The sequence below is a fragment of the Zingiber officinale genome, chromosome 8B (genome assembly GCF_018446385.1).
Source record: "Zingiber officinale cultivar Zhangliang chromosome 8B, Zo_v1.1, whole genome shotgun sequence".
NCBI lineage: Eukaryota > Viridiplantae > Streptophyta > Magnoliopsida > Zingiberales > Zingiberaceae > Zingiber > Zingiber officinale.
Genome location: NC_056001.1, coordinates 62,840,584 through 62,855,148, shown reverse-complemented (window position 1 = coordinate 62,855,148; position 14,565 = coordinate 62,840,584). Strand labels below are relative to the sequence as shown.

At 47.1% G+C, this 14,565-nt stretch overlaps 1 protein-coding gene across 1 annotated transcript; it reads left to right on the top strand.

Moving 5' to 3' along the window:
- The first annotated feature begins 10,746 nt into the window (after nucleotides 1-10,746).
- On the top strand, nucleotides 10,747-11,352 carry LOC122013891. The gene is made up of 2 exons (XM_042570104.1): nucleotides 10,747-10,845; nucleotides 11,023-11,352. The coding sequence occupies exons 1-2, from the start codon at nucleotides 10,747-10,749 to the stop codon at nucleotides 11,350-11,352; spliced, it is 429 nt and encodes a 142-aa protein (XP_042426038.1).
- Nucleotides 11,353-14,565: the final 3,213 nt, after the last annotated feature.

Sequence of the window (14,565 nt, the reverse complement as noted above, 5' to 3'; positions counted from 1 at the left end):
AAGAAAAAGAGACGTTGGTCGTAGAATGACTGAATGGGCTAGTTATGATCGGACGGATGACATGCTCGACCGGGCAAGTAAGGCCGAGCGGATAGCATTAAGTTAAGGGACAAACAGATAGTCTAGCTCTTGGTCGTTGTCTCGTCCAAGTGAGCGGCGTGTTCGTTCGGGAGAGAGGTAGTCCTCCGACTACGGAAAAGATAAGTAAAAGAAAGATGGTGTTATTCATCATGGCCGAGCGGGGGCTTCTCGGCTGAGTGGGGGCTTCTCGGCTGAGCAGACACTGGTCGACCTATAACGGGGGCCACCTGCGTGTCTCTTCGTAGTCTTTTGGAGGTTTGTGCCACTAACAACAGAGCATGTTCCGCAGGCAAATTGTATTTTAAAAACTTCCCACCTATCGCATCAGAGATATGCATGCTCACTTAAGGAAAGGTGTCAGGGATATTTTTTTACTTGTCTTTTCATAGGGCATTTGGGAAAACACACATACTTTGAGATACGTACACAGACACTACAGTGACACTATAAAAGGAGGTTTCCATTTAGAAGGGGAGGTATGCATAACTTTGTTATCTTACACGCTCTTTGCTACAATTTTCTCCACATCATTGGGAACTGACTTGAACATCGAAGGGTCAACACCGGGAACCCCTTCCCAACCCAACACTGACGCTTTTGTATTGTAGGACCACGTAGAGTCTTCGCTTTGTCAAACTTCCAGTCACATCCCTAACTTATCATCTTCTTCGCTTTCGAATAGGATCATTTTTAACGCCGTCTATAAAAAAATCTTCTCTTTATCCTTTTCAAGTAACTCCCCGTGGGTTACCTTTTATTGTATTCCTATTCAAGAAGAGGATGAAGACAAAAGAATGAAATGGAGCGAGCAGCTACTATATTTGCTCGGGATATTTTGAATGAGTTGGTGCCCTTTATAGTGGAATCTCTTCCGGCTACTATCCTTAAGAGAGATAGTTTATATGCACTAAGAAAGAAATAGTTATATGCACTAATTGACTAATTGGTTTCTCCGACTCTTAGCTGTCTGAACCCTGTCTTAATGAGGGAGGTTTCGAAGGCCCTATGTTAGCTCAGTATAGCTGAAATTGGTATTAGGAGTTGCACAAATTCAAACCCACGGAGCGATAAGGGGTACTTTTGAATCTTCGTAGCTATTGTTTAGGGCTATGTATTACACTCGACTGAAACAAAAATATGGAAGGCACTAGATGACTCATCATCGTAATGCTAACACAAGAAGAGTTGGAGATGCTCATAAATGCTCGAGCTACGAAAATGGTACAACAACAATAAGAAGCGGTGGCTGAAGGCCGAGCAGCGAACGATCTTGCCGTGTCATCAATGAGTCAGCGAGTTGATCCCAAAGGTCGAGCGGAAAATCCTGTCGTGCGCCAGCCAAACAATAGGTCGACTGGCGTCTTCGGAGAACTGCCGAACGTGCCAATTCCTTACCACCATGCATTGTTTCGCACGCCATCGGAAGAATAGGGTCGAGCGGAAAAACCACAGAGTTCCTCTTCAGAGGATGCACCCATCTGGAATGGACGGAAAGGGAAAGCACCCGGCTCGACGACTCTCCCGAGCGAATCAATAGGCAGTTCTCCCAGAAGATCCTTGACGACCAACTGCCACGTCATTATAGACCACTGACGATCAGGAAATACACGGGGGCAACCGACCCCGAAGATCATTTGATCAAGTTTGACGGCATGACCACGCTCCACCAGTATACCAATGGAGTCAAATGCCGAGTATTCCTCACCACACTCTCTGGATGAGCGTAGAGATCGTTCAAACGATTGCCGATCTGATCCATCCGTAACTTTAAAAACTTCCGGACGACATTCCTTCAGCATTTCGCGAGGAGTCGTTCCTATCCGAAGATGAACGTCAACATGTTCGTGGTTAAACAAGGCTCTAAGGAAGAATTATGGGCCTATATTAAAAGATTTAACTAGGTGGCCATGGAAGTCTCATCAACCACTTCGGAGATCTTAGTAAGTTCTTTAGAGGGTGAGTTCTTTCGCTCACTCATTCGGAAGCCCTCGATAGACTTTGATCACTTGGTCGGGAGGGCTACCGAATACATCAACGTCGAAGAAACTTAGGCGGCTCGGAGGAAGGAAGTGATCCCCGACCCGACAACTGTCCCGGAGAGCTAAACGACACACAAGCACACACCAGCCGCCTAAGGGGCCCCGAGCGGACACTGTGCAGTAACACCAAGAGCCTCGGACCCATGTAGTTCAACATGTGGACGCTGAGCGGGCAAGGCCCAACGAGTCCCAACCATGAACTCCGCTATTATGTAGTTATCATCGCTCACCGACCCATAACACCAGAGATTGCTACCATCTCAAAGCGAAACCTCGCCAATCGATTTCTCCAAGATTTGCCACTGATCCCCGAGTCTCGATCACTACCAGCATAGCCGATCAAGAGGACATCAAGAGGAAGGAAGGTCGAGAGCCGAGCAGCACCGGCAGCAGCCTTCGTGAAGAGAATATGAAAGGCCTGCCTGGGCATCCGCCAAGCGGTCACGCCCGTCAGCCCATAAAAAGGAAAATCGTAACAATGCCGCTCGGGGCTGTTGGGGCAATTTCTCTAAGTCAAGTTTGACCAGTTTGACTAAGCTTGAGTTGAGTCAAGCTTGAGTCAGGATTTGAGTTTTGATATTTGACAATATAAGGAGATTGCTGGAGCAATCGTTCGGTTGGGGAGATGGTCAAAGGGTTGACCAGGTTGATGAGAATATAAGTCAAGCAGGTCAAGGTTGACAGGAGACTTGACTGGGAAAGTCCTAACTAGATGTTAGGCTTTTGGAAAGTCCGGTTGTGGAGATGGTCAAAGGGTTGACCAGGTTGATGAGAATACAAGTCAAGCAGGTCAAGGCTGACAGGAGACTTGACTCGGAAAGTCCTAACTAGGTGTTAGGCTTTTGGAAAGTTCAAGTGTGATCTTGGCAAAGGAGAAAGTCCTGGTGAGGAGCCAAGCAATTGGAAAGTCCAAGTGTGATCTTGGCAAAGGAGAAAGTCCTGGTGAGGAGCCAAGCAATTGGAAAGTCCAAGTGTGATCTTGGCAAAGGAGAAAGTCCTGGTGAGGAGCCAGACAATTGAAAAGTCCAAGTGTGATCTTGGCAAAGGTTGTAAGTCCAAGCATATGGTCTTGGCAAGGTAAGTCCTAGTGTGACTTGGCAAGGAGAACTCGATAACTAGGATGCGGTCGAAGGAAGCTCTTGAAGGCAAGGCGTGAAGGATGGGAGATATTTGAAGGACGCAAGGCTGATGGAGAAGACTAAAAGACTAGTTTGAGGTTGGTCGGGTGTAGCCAAATGCTAGGCATGGAGACCCAATAGGTCACGGTTGACCAAGAGTTGGGTTGGAGATTTTGGACTTGAGTTTGAGTCAAGTCCAGGCTGGTCAATCGATCGGGCGATCGATTGAGCCAGAGTCCAATCGATTAGTGGATCGATTGGAGTGTGCTGCGATTGTGGGAAGGCCCAATCGATCGGTCGATCGATTGGGATGTGAAATCGCGAGCACAGAAGCTTTTCCAATTGATCGGTCGATCGATTGGGAGCTGCCAATCGATCGATCGATCGATTGGGCAGGGGAGTTCTCGCGCGATCGCGAGAACATAGAAAGCTTCTGAATCGATCCACCGATCAATTCAGATGTTCCCAATCGATCGGTCGATCGATCGGGATTCGACCATTGGGCAGGTTGCAGGTGATGGATGGCTGCGATGGAGCGGTGCTGACGTGGCAATCGATTGGGGATGGATTGGATCGATTGGGAGCACTGTTTAAAGCCTTGGCGAAGCGTTTTCTCCGCAGATCTTTACGATTTCTTCTTGCGGTTTTCTGCAATCTTCACCAGTGATTTCCTCCGAGTTTCTTGCCAGTTCTTGAGGGTTGTTGGAGTGCATCTCCAAGATTCAAGAGGCAACAACAACACACAGTAAGTAAGCAAGAAGAGTGTGTTTTCACTTGTATTTTTGTATTTCTCTTCTTGTGTGAGTTGTATTTGTGTGTTTGGGTTTGTACGAGACTTCTCCGCCTCCGGTTGCGACCGAGAAGGAGTATTTCATAGTGGAGGAGTGAGTCGGTGTGTGGATCCTTGGATTAGTCACCTCTTCTTGAGGTGGATACCAAGTAAATCCTACTTGTTAGCATTGTATAGTTTGTCTTCGAGTTGTATTCCACTACAAACCATTAAGACAAAGCAAACGACACAAGCGCGCGATGAACCGCTATTCACCCCCTCTAGCGGGCACAAAGGTCCCAACAGGGGCGACATAGATATGATCTCAGGGGGACCGACCGATGGCAATTCTAACCAAGCTCGGAAGTCACACGCCCGACGACTGGATATACATGCTGTCGGATGCAGCAAGGAAAGAGCGGAAGGACCTGAGATCAGTTTCGGTTCTCAAGGCTTAGAGGGAGTGGAGGTCCCTCACGATGACGCCTTGATCATCAAAGCAATAATTGCTAATTATAATATTCACCACACTTTTGTAGACACAGATAGCTCGGTAAATATTATATTCAAGAAGGCATTTGATTAAGCACAAATTGATCGGAGCGAGCTGCAGCTCATGGCAACACCCTTATACGAGTTCATAGGCAATGAGGTGTTGCCAATCGGCCAAGCTTGACTGGTCATATCCTTTAGGGAGGAGGCGCTCAAGAGGACAAGGACGACAAACTTCATTGTGGTGAATGCATGTCTGCCTACAATTTTATACTGGTCCGACCGGCGCTAAACAAGTTTTGAGTGGTCGTGTCAATGTTATGCTAGAAGATCAAGTTTCTCATGGATAACTTGGTCGGCGACCAGCTAGCAGCTCATCGATGCTGCGTTGAAATGATCAAGACAGAGTCACAGGTCGCACGGAAGGCTCAACTGCTGGAGGTAAATGCAATCCCAAAAGAGCCTCTTGTTCGAGTCTATGATGAAAAAGAAGAAGTTCAAGTGCATCCCAAGCAGTCGGAAGCCACAACTTTCATCGCAACCGACCTGAGTCCAAAGAAGAAGGCATGGTTGGTTGTCTGCCTAAGGCAAAATCACGATGTGTTCGCATGGGCAATGCACGAGCTCCCGGGTATCTCGTTGACCATTGCACAACATAAGTTGCATGTCTAACTAGACGTGAAGCCAGTGAAACAAAAGAAAAGAAATTTCAGCTCGGAGCAGAATTAGATAATCCGAGCAGTGGCTATAAACCCTTGTGTAGTGTGCGTCACAGTCGAGCGACGACTATAAACCCTTGTGCAATGTGTGTCACAGCCGAGCGGTGACTATAAACCCATGTACAGTGTGCATCACAACCGAGTAGCGGCTATAAACCCTAGTGATGCGATGATGAGGGGCCCACCTAGTGGAGGGTCATTGTCACAGTGGAGGTCAAAGGTCAAAGTCAGGGCGGTCAATGCCCCTGTATCACCGGTCGGTCGGGCGACCCACTCGCCCGACCGGGATAGAGAAGGTCCGATCCAACATCATCATAGCTCGACCACATACCGAGCTTCTGACACTCAGAGAAGTATGTGTCGGTGAGACACACGCTGAGCGGTCAGCCCGCTCAGACTTACATCAAACCTCGGAACCAACCAAGCGGAGCCACGATCGAGCAGATTACATTCAAAGCGGAGCTTGGACAGTGGGAGGTTGGCCGAGCAGCCATCTTTCTCAACTCGAGAACAATAGCGTCCAGATGACTGATGGTTGGCCGAATGACTCACTCGCTCGGCCCAATAACGGACAAAAGGAGGATATGGCGATATCCTTCTAGGAGTCCGTGCCATCGACAGACGGCATGGTCAGGCAGTGGATCGTATGACGGAAGCTTCCACTGTCACGTCAAAGATATGCTCGGGTCATTAAGGTATGATGTCAGATACACTTTCCTGACACATCTTTTCAGGAAAAACTTTGAGAATCATGCACGCCTCGAGGAGTGTGCATGCGTGCCGGAGCCCTATATAAAGGGCCCCAAGCTTCAACGGAGGTATGCTAGTTTTTCACTGTAGTCACACTGTTACTCTGCTTCTCTTACTCCGCTTCTTTGCTTCCACACCGTCGGTGACTGACTTGAGCATCGGAGGGCCATCGCCGGGGAACCCCTCCCTGGCTAGGCACTGACGCTGCTGTGGCTGCAGACCCCTCTAGTTTGGAGTCCACGCACGATCAACAGGAGCGCCACACCCCCCAGCATCCATCGCCTCGACTCTCGGACAGGATCAAATTTGGCGCCATCTATGGGAACACAACCTACATCCGAGCTGAGAAGATGGAGGACGCTGGACGACTTCACACCATGACGCTCACCCAAGTGGAGCTTGACCTGCTTGTACAAGCTCGAGCTGCAAAGATATTCAAGCAGCAGCAAAAGGCGCTGGTCGATCGGCTGGCCCAGCAGGTAACGTCGGCATTGGGCGGTCGAGCGGCGCATGAGGACCGTCCAGAGCAACTCTCTATCTAAGGACAGAATAGAGGGCCGACTGATACGCATGGGGAGGCACTTCCAGTGCCAATACCTTTCCACCGGGCTCTGTTCCAAACGCCCTCGGAAATCGCTTAAGTGAATCAAGAGCGGAGGTCCTCTTCGGACGAAGCACCCGTTCAAGACTCACGAAAAGGGAAGGCACCCCGAGGCGATGCGTCTCCCGAACGGATTAACCGCCAGTTCTCCGAAGCGATACTGCAAGACCCACTGCCAAGACACTATGCCCCACTGGCAATCGGAGAGTACAACGGATCGACTGATCCAGACGATCATTTGGATAAGTTCAACAACGCGGCTATACTTTACCAATATACAGATGAGGTGAAGCGCCAAGTCTTCCTCACCACGCTCTCCGGCTCGGCACAACGCTGGTTTAGGAGATTGTTAGACGGATCGATACAAAGCTTCAAGGATTTCCGAACTACCTTCCTATACCATTTCGCAAGCAGTAGACGCTACCAAAAAACGAGCGTCAGTTTGTTTTCATTGAAGCAAGGACCAAGAGAAGCTCTCCAGGCGTACATCCAACGCTTCAACCAGGTAGCCATGGATATCCTTTCGGTCTCATCTGAGACCATGATAAATGCATTCACTCAGGGGCTCGTCGAAGGAGACTTCTTTCGATCGCTCATCAGGAAGCAACCCCGGGACTACGACCACATGCTCAAGAAAGCTAACAAATACATAAATGTAGAAGAAGCCCAGACAGCGAGAGGAAGGAGGCACCAGCCAAACCCTCGGCGTTGACCGAACGCCGGTCGCCGGACAGCCACCAGTCGCTAAGGGGACCCAGAGCCGAAGGAATACGGCCACACTAGGAGGCGAAGGCGCATGTCATGCAACATGTGGCTTCCGAACGACAAAAGGTGTCAAAGGGAAAGGTATAGACACCTATGTTATGTTCCTTCCACCAGTCGACGTCGTACAACACACATGACTGCCTCGGTCTGACGCCGATCGCCAGACTGGCTCCAAGAGGATATCGTCGCTGATCTCCCTCTCCCGACCGGCGACATGGGCATTAATCTGTCGAGCGATGGGAAGATGCAAGAAGACCACCTGAATGACGACAGCATCATCAGCTTAGGGAGAGTGCTGATCATCCCCGAGCCTCGCGGGGACAAGACAGGTCATCCGCTCGGGAGGAGGAAAATAGAAGTAACGCCGCTCGGGAGGAGGAAAATAGAAGTAACGCCGCTCGGGGAGAAATAAACATCATCGCCGGCGGACCGACTAGCAGTGACTCTAATCAAGCTAGGAAAACATACGCTCGACGGCTGGAGATCCATGCAGTATGCTGCAGCCGAGAGAAGGCGAACGGACCTGAAATCAGCTTCGGACCTCGGGACCTAGAGGGAATAGAAGTCCCTCACGATGACGCCCTCATCATCCGAGCGATAATCGTAAATTACACCATTCACCGAATTTTTGTTGACACAGGGAGCTCGGTAAACATAATCTTCAAGAAGGCTTTCGATCAGCTCCAGATCAACCAAGGCGAGCTACTGCCAATGACGACCCCATTATACGGGTTCACGGGCACGAGGTTTTGTTGATCGGCCAAACCAAGTTAGTCATATCGCTCGGGGAGGAGCCGCTCAGGAGAACCAGGACCACAAACTTCATTATAGTAGACGCCCCCTCAGCTTACAACGTCATCCTGGGCCGACCTACCCTCAATGAGTTCCGGGAAGTAGTTTCAACCTACTGCCAAAAGATCAAATTCCTGGTAGATGACCGGGTCGGGAAAGTCAAAGGTGACCAGTTGGCCGCCCGATGCTGTTATGTCGAGATGGTCAAGACCGAGGCCAAATCCGCTCGAAAAACTCCCCGGCTAGAGGTAAGCTCCATCACTGAAAAACCACCTACCCTAGTCTACGAAGAAAAATAGGAAGTCCAAATCCATCCCGGCAGAGCAGAGGCAACAACTTTCATAGTGTCTGATCTAGAAGCCGAGCAGAAGGCGGAGCTAATCACCTGTCTCCAGCAAAACCACGATGTATAGCGTGGTCGACGCACGAGCTTCTCGAGATTTCCTCGAGCGTCACGCAACACGAACTTCATGTCCGACAGGACGGTCGGCTCGTAAAGCAGAGAAAGAGAGACTTCAGCGCCGAACAAAACCTGATCATCTGGGTAGAAATAGAGAAACTGCTGGAGGCCGGCCACATACGAGAAATTCAATTCCCAAGCTGGCTCACAAATGTCGTGTTGGTCTCCAAGCCAGGCAACAAGTGGTGAGTCTGCATTAACTTCCGTGACCTCAACAAAGCATGCCCGAAGGACATCTACCCGCTACCTCGGATTGATCAGATGGTAGACTCCACTACGGGGTGCAAGCTAATATGCATGCTGGACGCATATCAAGGGTACCATCAAGTGCCGCTCGTCCGGGCGGACCAAGAAAAGGTCAGCTTCATTACGGCCGATGGAACGTACTGTTACAATGTTATGTCGTTTGGACTGAAGAACGCCGGAGCTACTTATCAGAGACTGATGAATAAAGTGTTCCGACGGCAGATCGACCGTAACATGGAGCTATACGTCGACGACATATTAATCAAATCCCTCCGAGCTGTTGACCTATATGCAGATATCAAAGAGACCTGCCAGACACTCAGGACATACGGAATCAAGCTAAATCCAAACAAGTGTCTGTTCGGCGCAAAAATCGGGCGATTCTTGGGCTACATCGTCACCGAGTGGGACATCGAGGCAAACCCCAGCAAAGTAAAAGCACTACAAGACATGCTGCCGCCTATAAATTTGAAGGAAGCCCAGCGTCTCACCGATCGGATAACAACACTATCTCGGTTCATCTCCAAATCATCCGACCGGAGCTTGCCATTCTTCAAGATACTGTGCTGAGCCAGCAAATTCCAGTGGGACGAGGAGTACGACCGGACATTCGAAGAACTCAAGGCGTACCTCAATTCTCTACCTGTACTAGCTAAACCACTTGTCGGCGAGCCCCTCCGAATTTACCTGTCGTCGACCAAGCATACGGTCGGCTCGACCCTAGTTAAGCAGAACGACGAGGAACAGTCGGTGTATTTCCTAAGTCATATATTGAAAGACGCTGAGTCCCGCTACACCGGTCTCGAGAAGTTGAATTATGCATTGGTACTTGCCGCTCGGAGGCCCGCCCCTACTTCCTTGCTCACTCCATCATCGTGATGACCAATAGTCCCTTGGGGAGAGTGCTCCTCAATCCAGAGGCATCCGGACGACTGATCAAATGGATGACAGAGCTTAGCGAGTTCGACATCCAGTACCAATCCCGAACGACCATCAAAGCACGGTCCTTGGCAGATTTCATCACTGAGGTACAAAATCCTGAGCCAGAAGCCTTTTGGAGGGTATATGTGGATGGCTTGTCTACTCGACAGGGGAGCGGGATCGACGTATTACTCATCTATCCCCAAGAAGAGCGGATGCAACTGTCCATTTGGCTGGACTACAGGGCAACAAATAATGAAGCAGAGTATGAGGCGCTAATCGTCGGTTTACAAGCCGCCCGACACGTCGGAGCCATCAATGTCCTCATCCACTCGGATTCCCAATTGGTTGCTCAACAGCTGACCGAGACGTTCGAGATAAGTAACGCCTGACTCAGGCTCTACGCCGAAGCCTTCGAAAAGCTGAAGGCCCACTTTCTGGAGGTCGGCATACAGAAGATCCCTCAGTCAGAGAATCAGGCTGCAGACAAGTTGGCCAAATTACGAAGCTCATTATTGTCGATCGTCATATCACAACCGATTGAGCAAGTATCTCTAGTGGCTCATATTAACCGGATGGAGAGGCTAACCTTCCCAAACGATTGGAGGATGGCTTTGACAGAATTTTTGAAGTCAGGAGCTACCCCGTCCAATCAGGAGGAGGCACGCTTGCTTTGGAAAAGGGCCGGATGATTTACCCTGATCGGGGAACAACTCTACAAGAAGACCTTCTCTAGACCTCTACTTGAATGCATTGGAGGACGCTGACTACATACTACGAGAGGTACATCAAGGGTCCTATGGAGGACATCCGGGCGGTTGCTCATTAGCAAGGAATATTCTACTGGCTTGATACTTCTGGCCGACCCTCCAGGAGGATGCCACTCGGACGGTGGCTACCTATTTGTCTTGCCAGAAATATCATAACCTCTCGCACCGACCGATCGAAGAAATAAAGGCGTCCACAATCTCTTGCCCGTTCGACCAGTGGGGCATGGACATTATTGGGTCATTCCCCATGGCAACAGGTCAGCGGAGATTCTTGCTCGTCGCAGTGGATTACTTCTCAAAATGGGTTGAAGCCGAGCCGTTGGTAAGAATAACCAAACATATGGTCATGAAGTTCATCTGGTACCACATGATTTGTCGGTTCGGCATCCCGCGTCGGCTCGTCTCAAATAATGGAAGGCAATTCGCCGGTCAGAAACTCAAAGAATGGTGCGGAGGATATGACATCCAACAAGCTTTCACCTCCGTGGCCTATCCTTAGAGCAACGGGCAGGCCGAAGTCGCCAATCAGGAGATCCTGCGAATCCCACGCACACGGCTCGACCATGTTAGAGGAAGTTGGGTAGATGAACTCCCCAGCGTGCTGTGGGTGATCCGCACAACTCCCAAAGAAGGGACCGGGGCAACTCCTTTCCACCTGGTATACGGCGGTGAAGCATCCATCCCCGTCGAAGTTAGAGTTGAATCCGATCGGATACAACACTACAGCAAGGACAACGCCGAGCGGAGGCTTCTGGAGCTAGACTTAGTGGACGAAGCGCGCGAAAAAGCTGTCGTCCGATTGATGGCATACCAACAGAGGATGAAGTAGAGCTACAATCGGAGGGTGATCCCAAGATTGTTCCAGGCCGGCGACCTAGTATGGAAGAAGGTGAAGCCGGTTGGCGATGTCACCAAGTTAGAGGTGTTGGTTGCTACTGGGAATATCGTACCGGTTCCCCTGTACAAAAATTTTGTACAAGTCCTGAATCATTCCTAACAACCTATTGTGTTATTTAGAAATTAAATTTGGAATCGCAAACAAAACTTAATATTATTGATTCCAAATTTAACTTATCTGTTCTTAGAGGTTTAGACTTGGATCGCAAATGATACTTAACATTATAGATCCAAATCCACCCATGTTACAAATTTAATTAAATATTTATTTCAGAGATCGGCTCCCAGGTCAAACATGGCGAGACACTTGGCCTTCTTGGGTATGGGTACATCCACCACTGTCTCGACAAAGCCTCTCAACGAAATTCAATATTTAATTTTCTTATAGTAACCCTAGGTTTAACCAAAAATAACAATCAAATCACAAGATAAAAAAAAACAAAAGAAACACAACTTCGAATCACAAATCCGAAAATCTAGAATCACTAGCCTCTTGTATTTGGTATTTCAAAATCCATACAAAGAAAACTAGTATGATGTGGAATAGAATTACTAGTTATACCTTTCTTTGTAAGCAACAACCTCTTGATCTTCTATCGTATTCCTCTTCTTATCTCGGACGTTGTGTGGGCAACGATCTACCGAGATGAGAACCACCAAGATACCTTCCTTCTTGCAAGTTTCGACCACTAACCTTCAAGCTCCAAGGGATGCTAGAACAAAGCCTCCTTTCTCTCCTTCTTCTCCTAGCAAGAACCGGCCACCACAAGAACTCCAAGAGAGGGATGCACCGGCCACTAAAGAAGAAGAGAAAAGGAAGAGTATAGGGTCGGCCACACCAAGGAAGAGAAGAGAGAAACAATAGAAGAGATGTCTTGTGAGGTGAGGCATCTCTACCCTCATCTTTTATATTCCTTGGTCTTGGCAAATAAGGGAATTTAATTATTATTAAAATTCTCTTATTTTCCTTGCCATTGGTTAATAAGGAAAATTTAATTAAAAATTCCTTTTAACCCTTCTCATGGCCGACCCCTACAAGTGCTCCAAATAAGGCAAGTTTTAAACACAAAATTAAAACTTCCTTATTTGTTTCCGGAAATTTTAAAAATAAAATTTCTCTTTAAAAAATTCCCTTCATGGTTGGTTATAAAAGAAAACTTTTATAAATTAAAATCTCTCTATTAAAACATGTGGATGATTACAAAAAGGAAAGTTTTCTCAAAATTCAAATCTTCCTTTCAATATACAAATAAGGAAAGATATCAAATCTTTTCTCTTAATATTTTGTAGAAATTATAAAAGGAAAGATTTAATTTTAAAACTCTCTTTTAAAATCATGAGGATGATTACATAAAAGGAAAGTTTTCTCAAAATTTAAAATCTTCCTTTTAACTACAAATAAGGAAAGATATCAAACTTTTCTCTTAATCTTTTGTAGAAAACTATAAAAGGAAAGATTTAAATTTTAAACTCTCTTTTAAAACCATGGCTTCCACATAAGAAAAGATTTTAAAAAATAAAATCCTTTTATTTTATATGGCCGGCCACACCAAACTTGGGCTCCAAGCTATGGTCGACCACCCTACTTAGCTCAAGCCTTTGGCTTGGTCGGCCTAAGCTTGGGCTGCAAGCTTGCTTGGCCAGCCACCTAAGGGTGGGTAGAAAGTGGGTATTTGGTGGATATAATTCTCTATAAATAAGAGGCTACGATAGGGACCGAGAGGAGGAATTAATTTTGGTCTCCCGATGAAATTAAGCTTCCCGTGTTCGCCCCGAACACCCAACTTAATTTCATCAATAATAATTCATACCACTAAAGAATTATTATTGAACTACTGCACCAATCCCAAATTACATTTTGGGCTCCTTTTTATCATGAGTGTGTTAATCTCCCTGTGTTTAAGATGTCGAATGTTCACTAATTAAATGAGTTACTGACAACTGACTTTAATTAATATCTTAGTCCAAGAGTAGTACCACTCAACCTTATCGTCATGTCGGACTAAGTCCACCTGCAGAGTTTACATGACAATTCTTATGAGCTCCTCTTGGGGACATTATCAACCTAGATTACTAGGACACAGTTTCCTTCTATAATCAACAACGCACACATATAAATAATATCATTTCTCAACTTATCGGACCTATTGATTTATCGAGCTAAATCACACCCTTTGATAAATTAAAGAAATAAATATTAAGTATATGTGCTTGTTATTATATCATGATTAAGAGTACACACTTCCATAATAACAGAGGTATTGTTCTTTTATATAGCCAGTATAAAAAGAAACTACCTCAAATGGTCCTGCTCAATACACTCAGAGTGTACTAGTGTAATTTTATAGTCAAGATAAACTAATACCAAATTATACTACGATTATTCCAATGGTTTGTTCCTTTCCATCTTAGTCGTAAACTATTGTTTATAATTTATAAAGAATTGATAACATGATCTTCTGTGTATGTCACCACACACCATGTTATCTACAATATAAATTAATTGAACAACTACACTTAGCATATAAATGTAGACATTTGATCAATGTGATTATTTATTTCAAAATAAATGTTTATAAAAGGCTAGGCTTTTAGTATATAGTCTAACAAGAGACCCCGTGGTCGGGACCGTTCAAGGTCGTGGAGAAACTCTGCTCGAGCGTCTACTACTTGGAGGATGAGGACGGACGACGACTGGAGCGGCCATGGAGCCGAACCATCTCCAGCATTACCGAGCCGGGTGAGAGGTGCGTCCTGTAACAGTTAATGTCTTTGCATCCCTGTACTTTTTGCATACAGGACAAGAGTAAAAAAACAATGGGTTTCAAAGCTCTGTGTCGAGCGGCACGATAAATCATCGAGCGGTGACATTAAACACGTGTCTTCATCGACGGTCGAGCGGTGACCTTAAACCTATGACTTCGTCAAATCGTCGAGCGGTGATATTAAACGCTTGTCTCCATCGACGGTCGAGCGGTGACCTTAAACCCATGACTTCGTCAAATCGTCGAGCGGTGACGTTAAATGCTTGTCTCCATCGACGGTCGAGCGGCGACCTTAAACCCAAGTCTTTGTCAAATCATCGAGCGACGACGTTAAACGCGTGTCTCCATCGACGATCGAATGACGACCTTAAACCCATGAC

Excerpts from the sequence above, each read along its gene's own strand:
- LOC122013891 (XM_042570104.1), top strand. The coding sequence starts at position 10,747 with ATGGACATTATTGGGTCATTCCCCATGGCAACAGGTCAGCGGAGATTC. Across the intron at positions 10,846-11,022 it reads GGGTTGAAGCCGAGCCGTTG|AGCAACGGGCAGGCCGAAGT; the intron begins GTAAGAATAACC and ends GCCTATCCTTAG.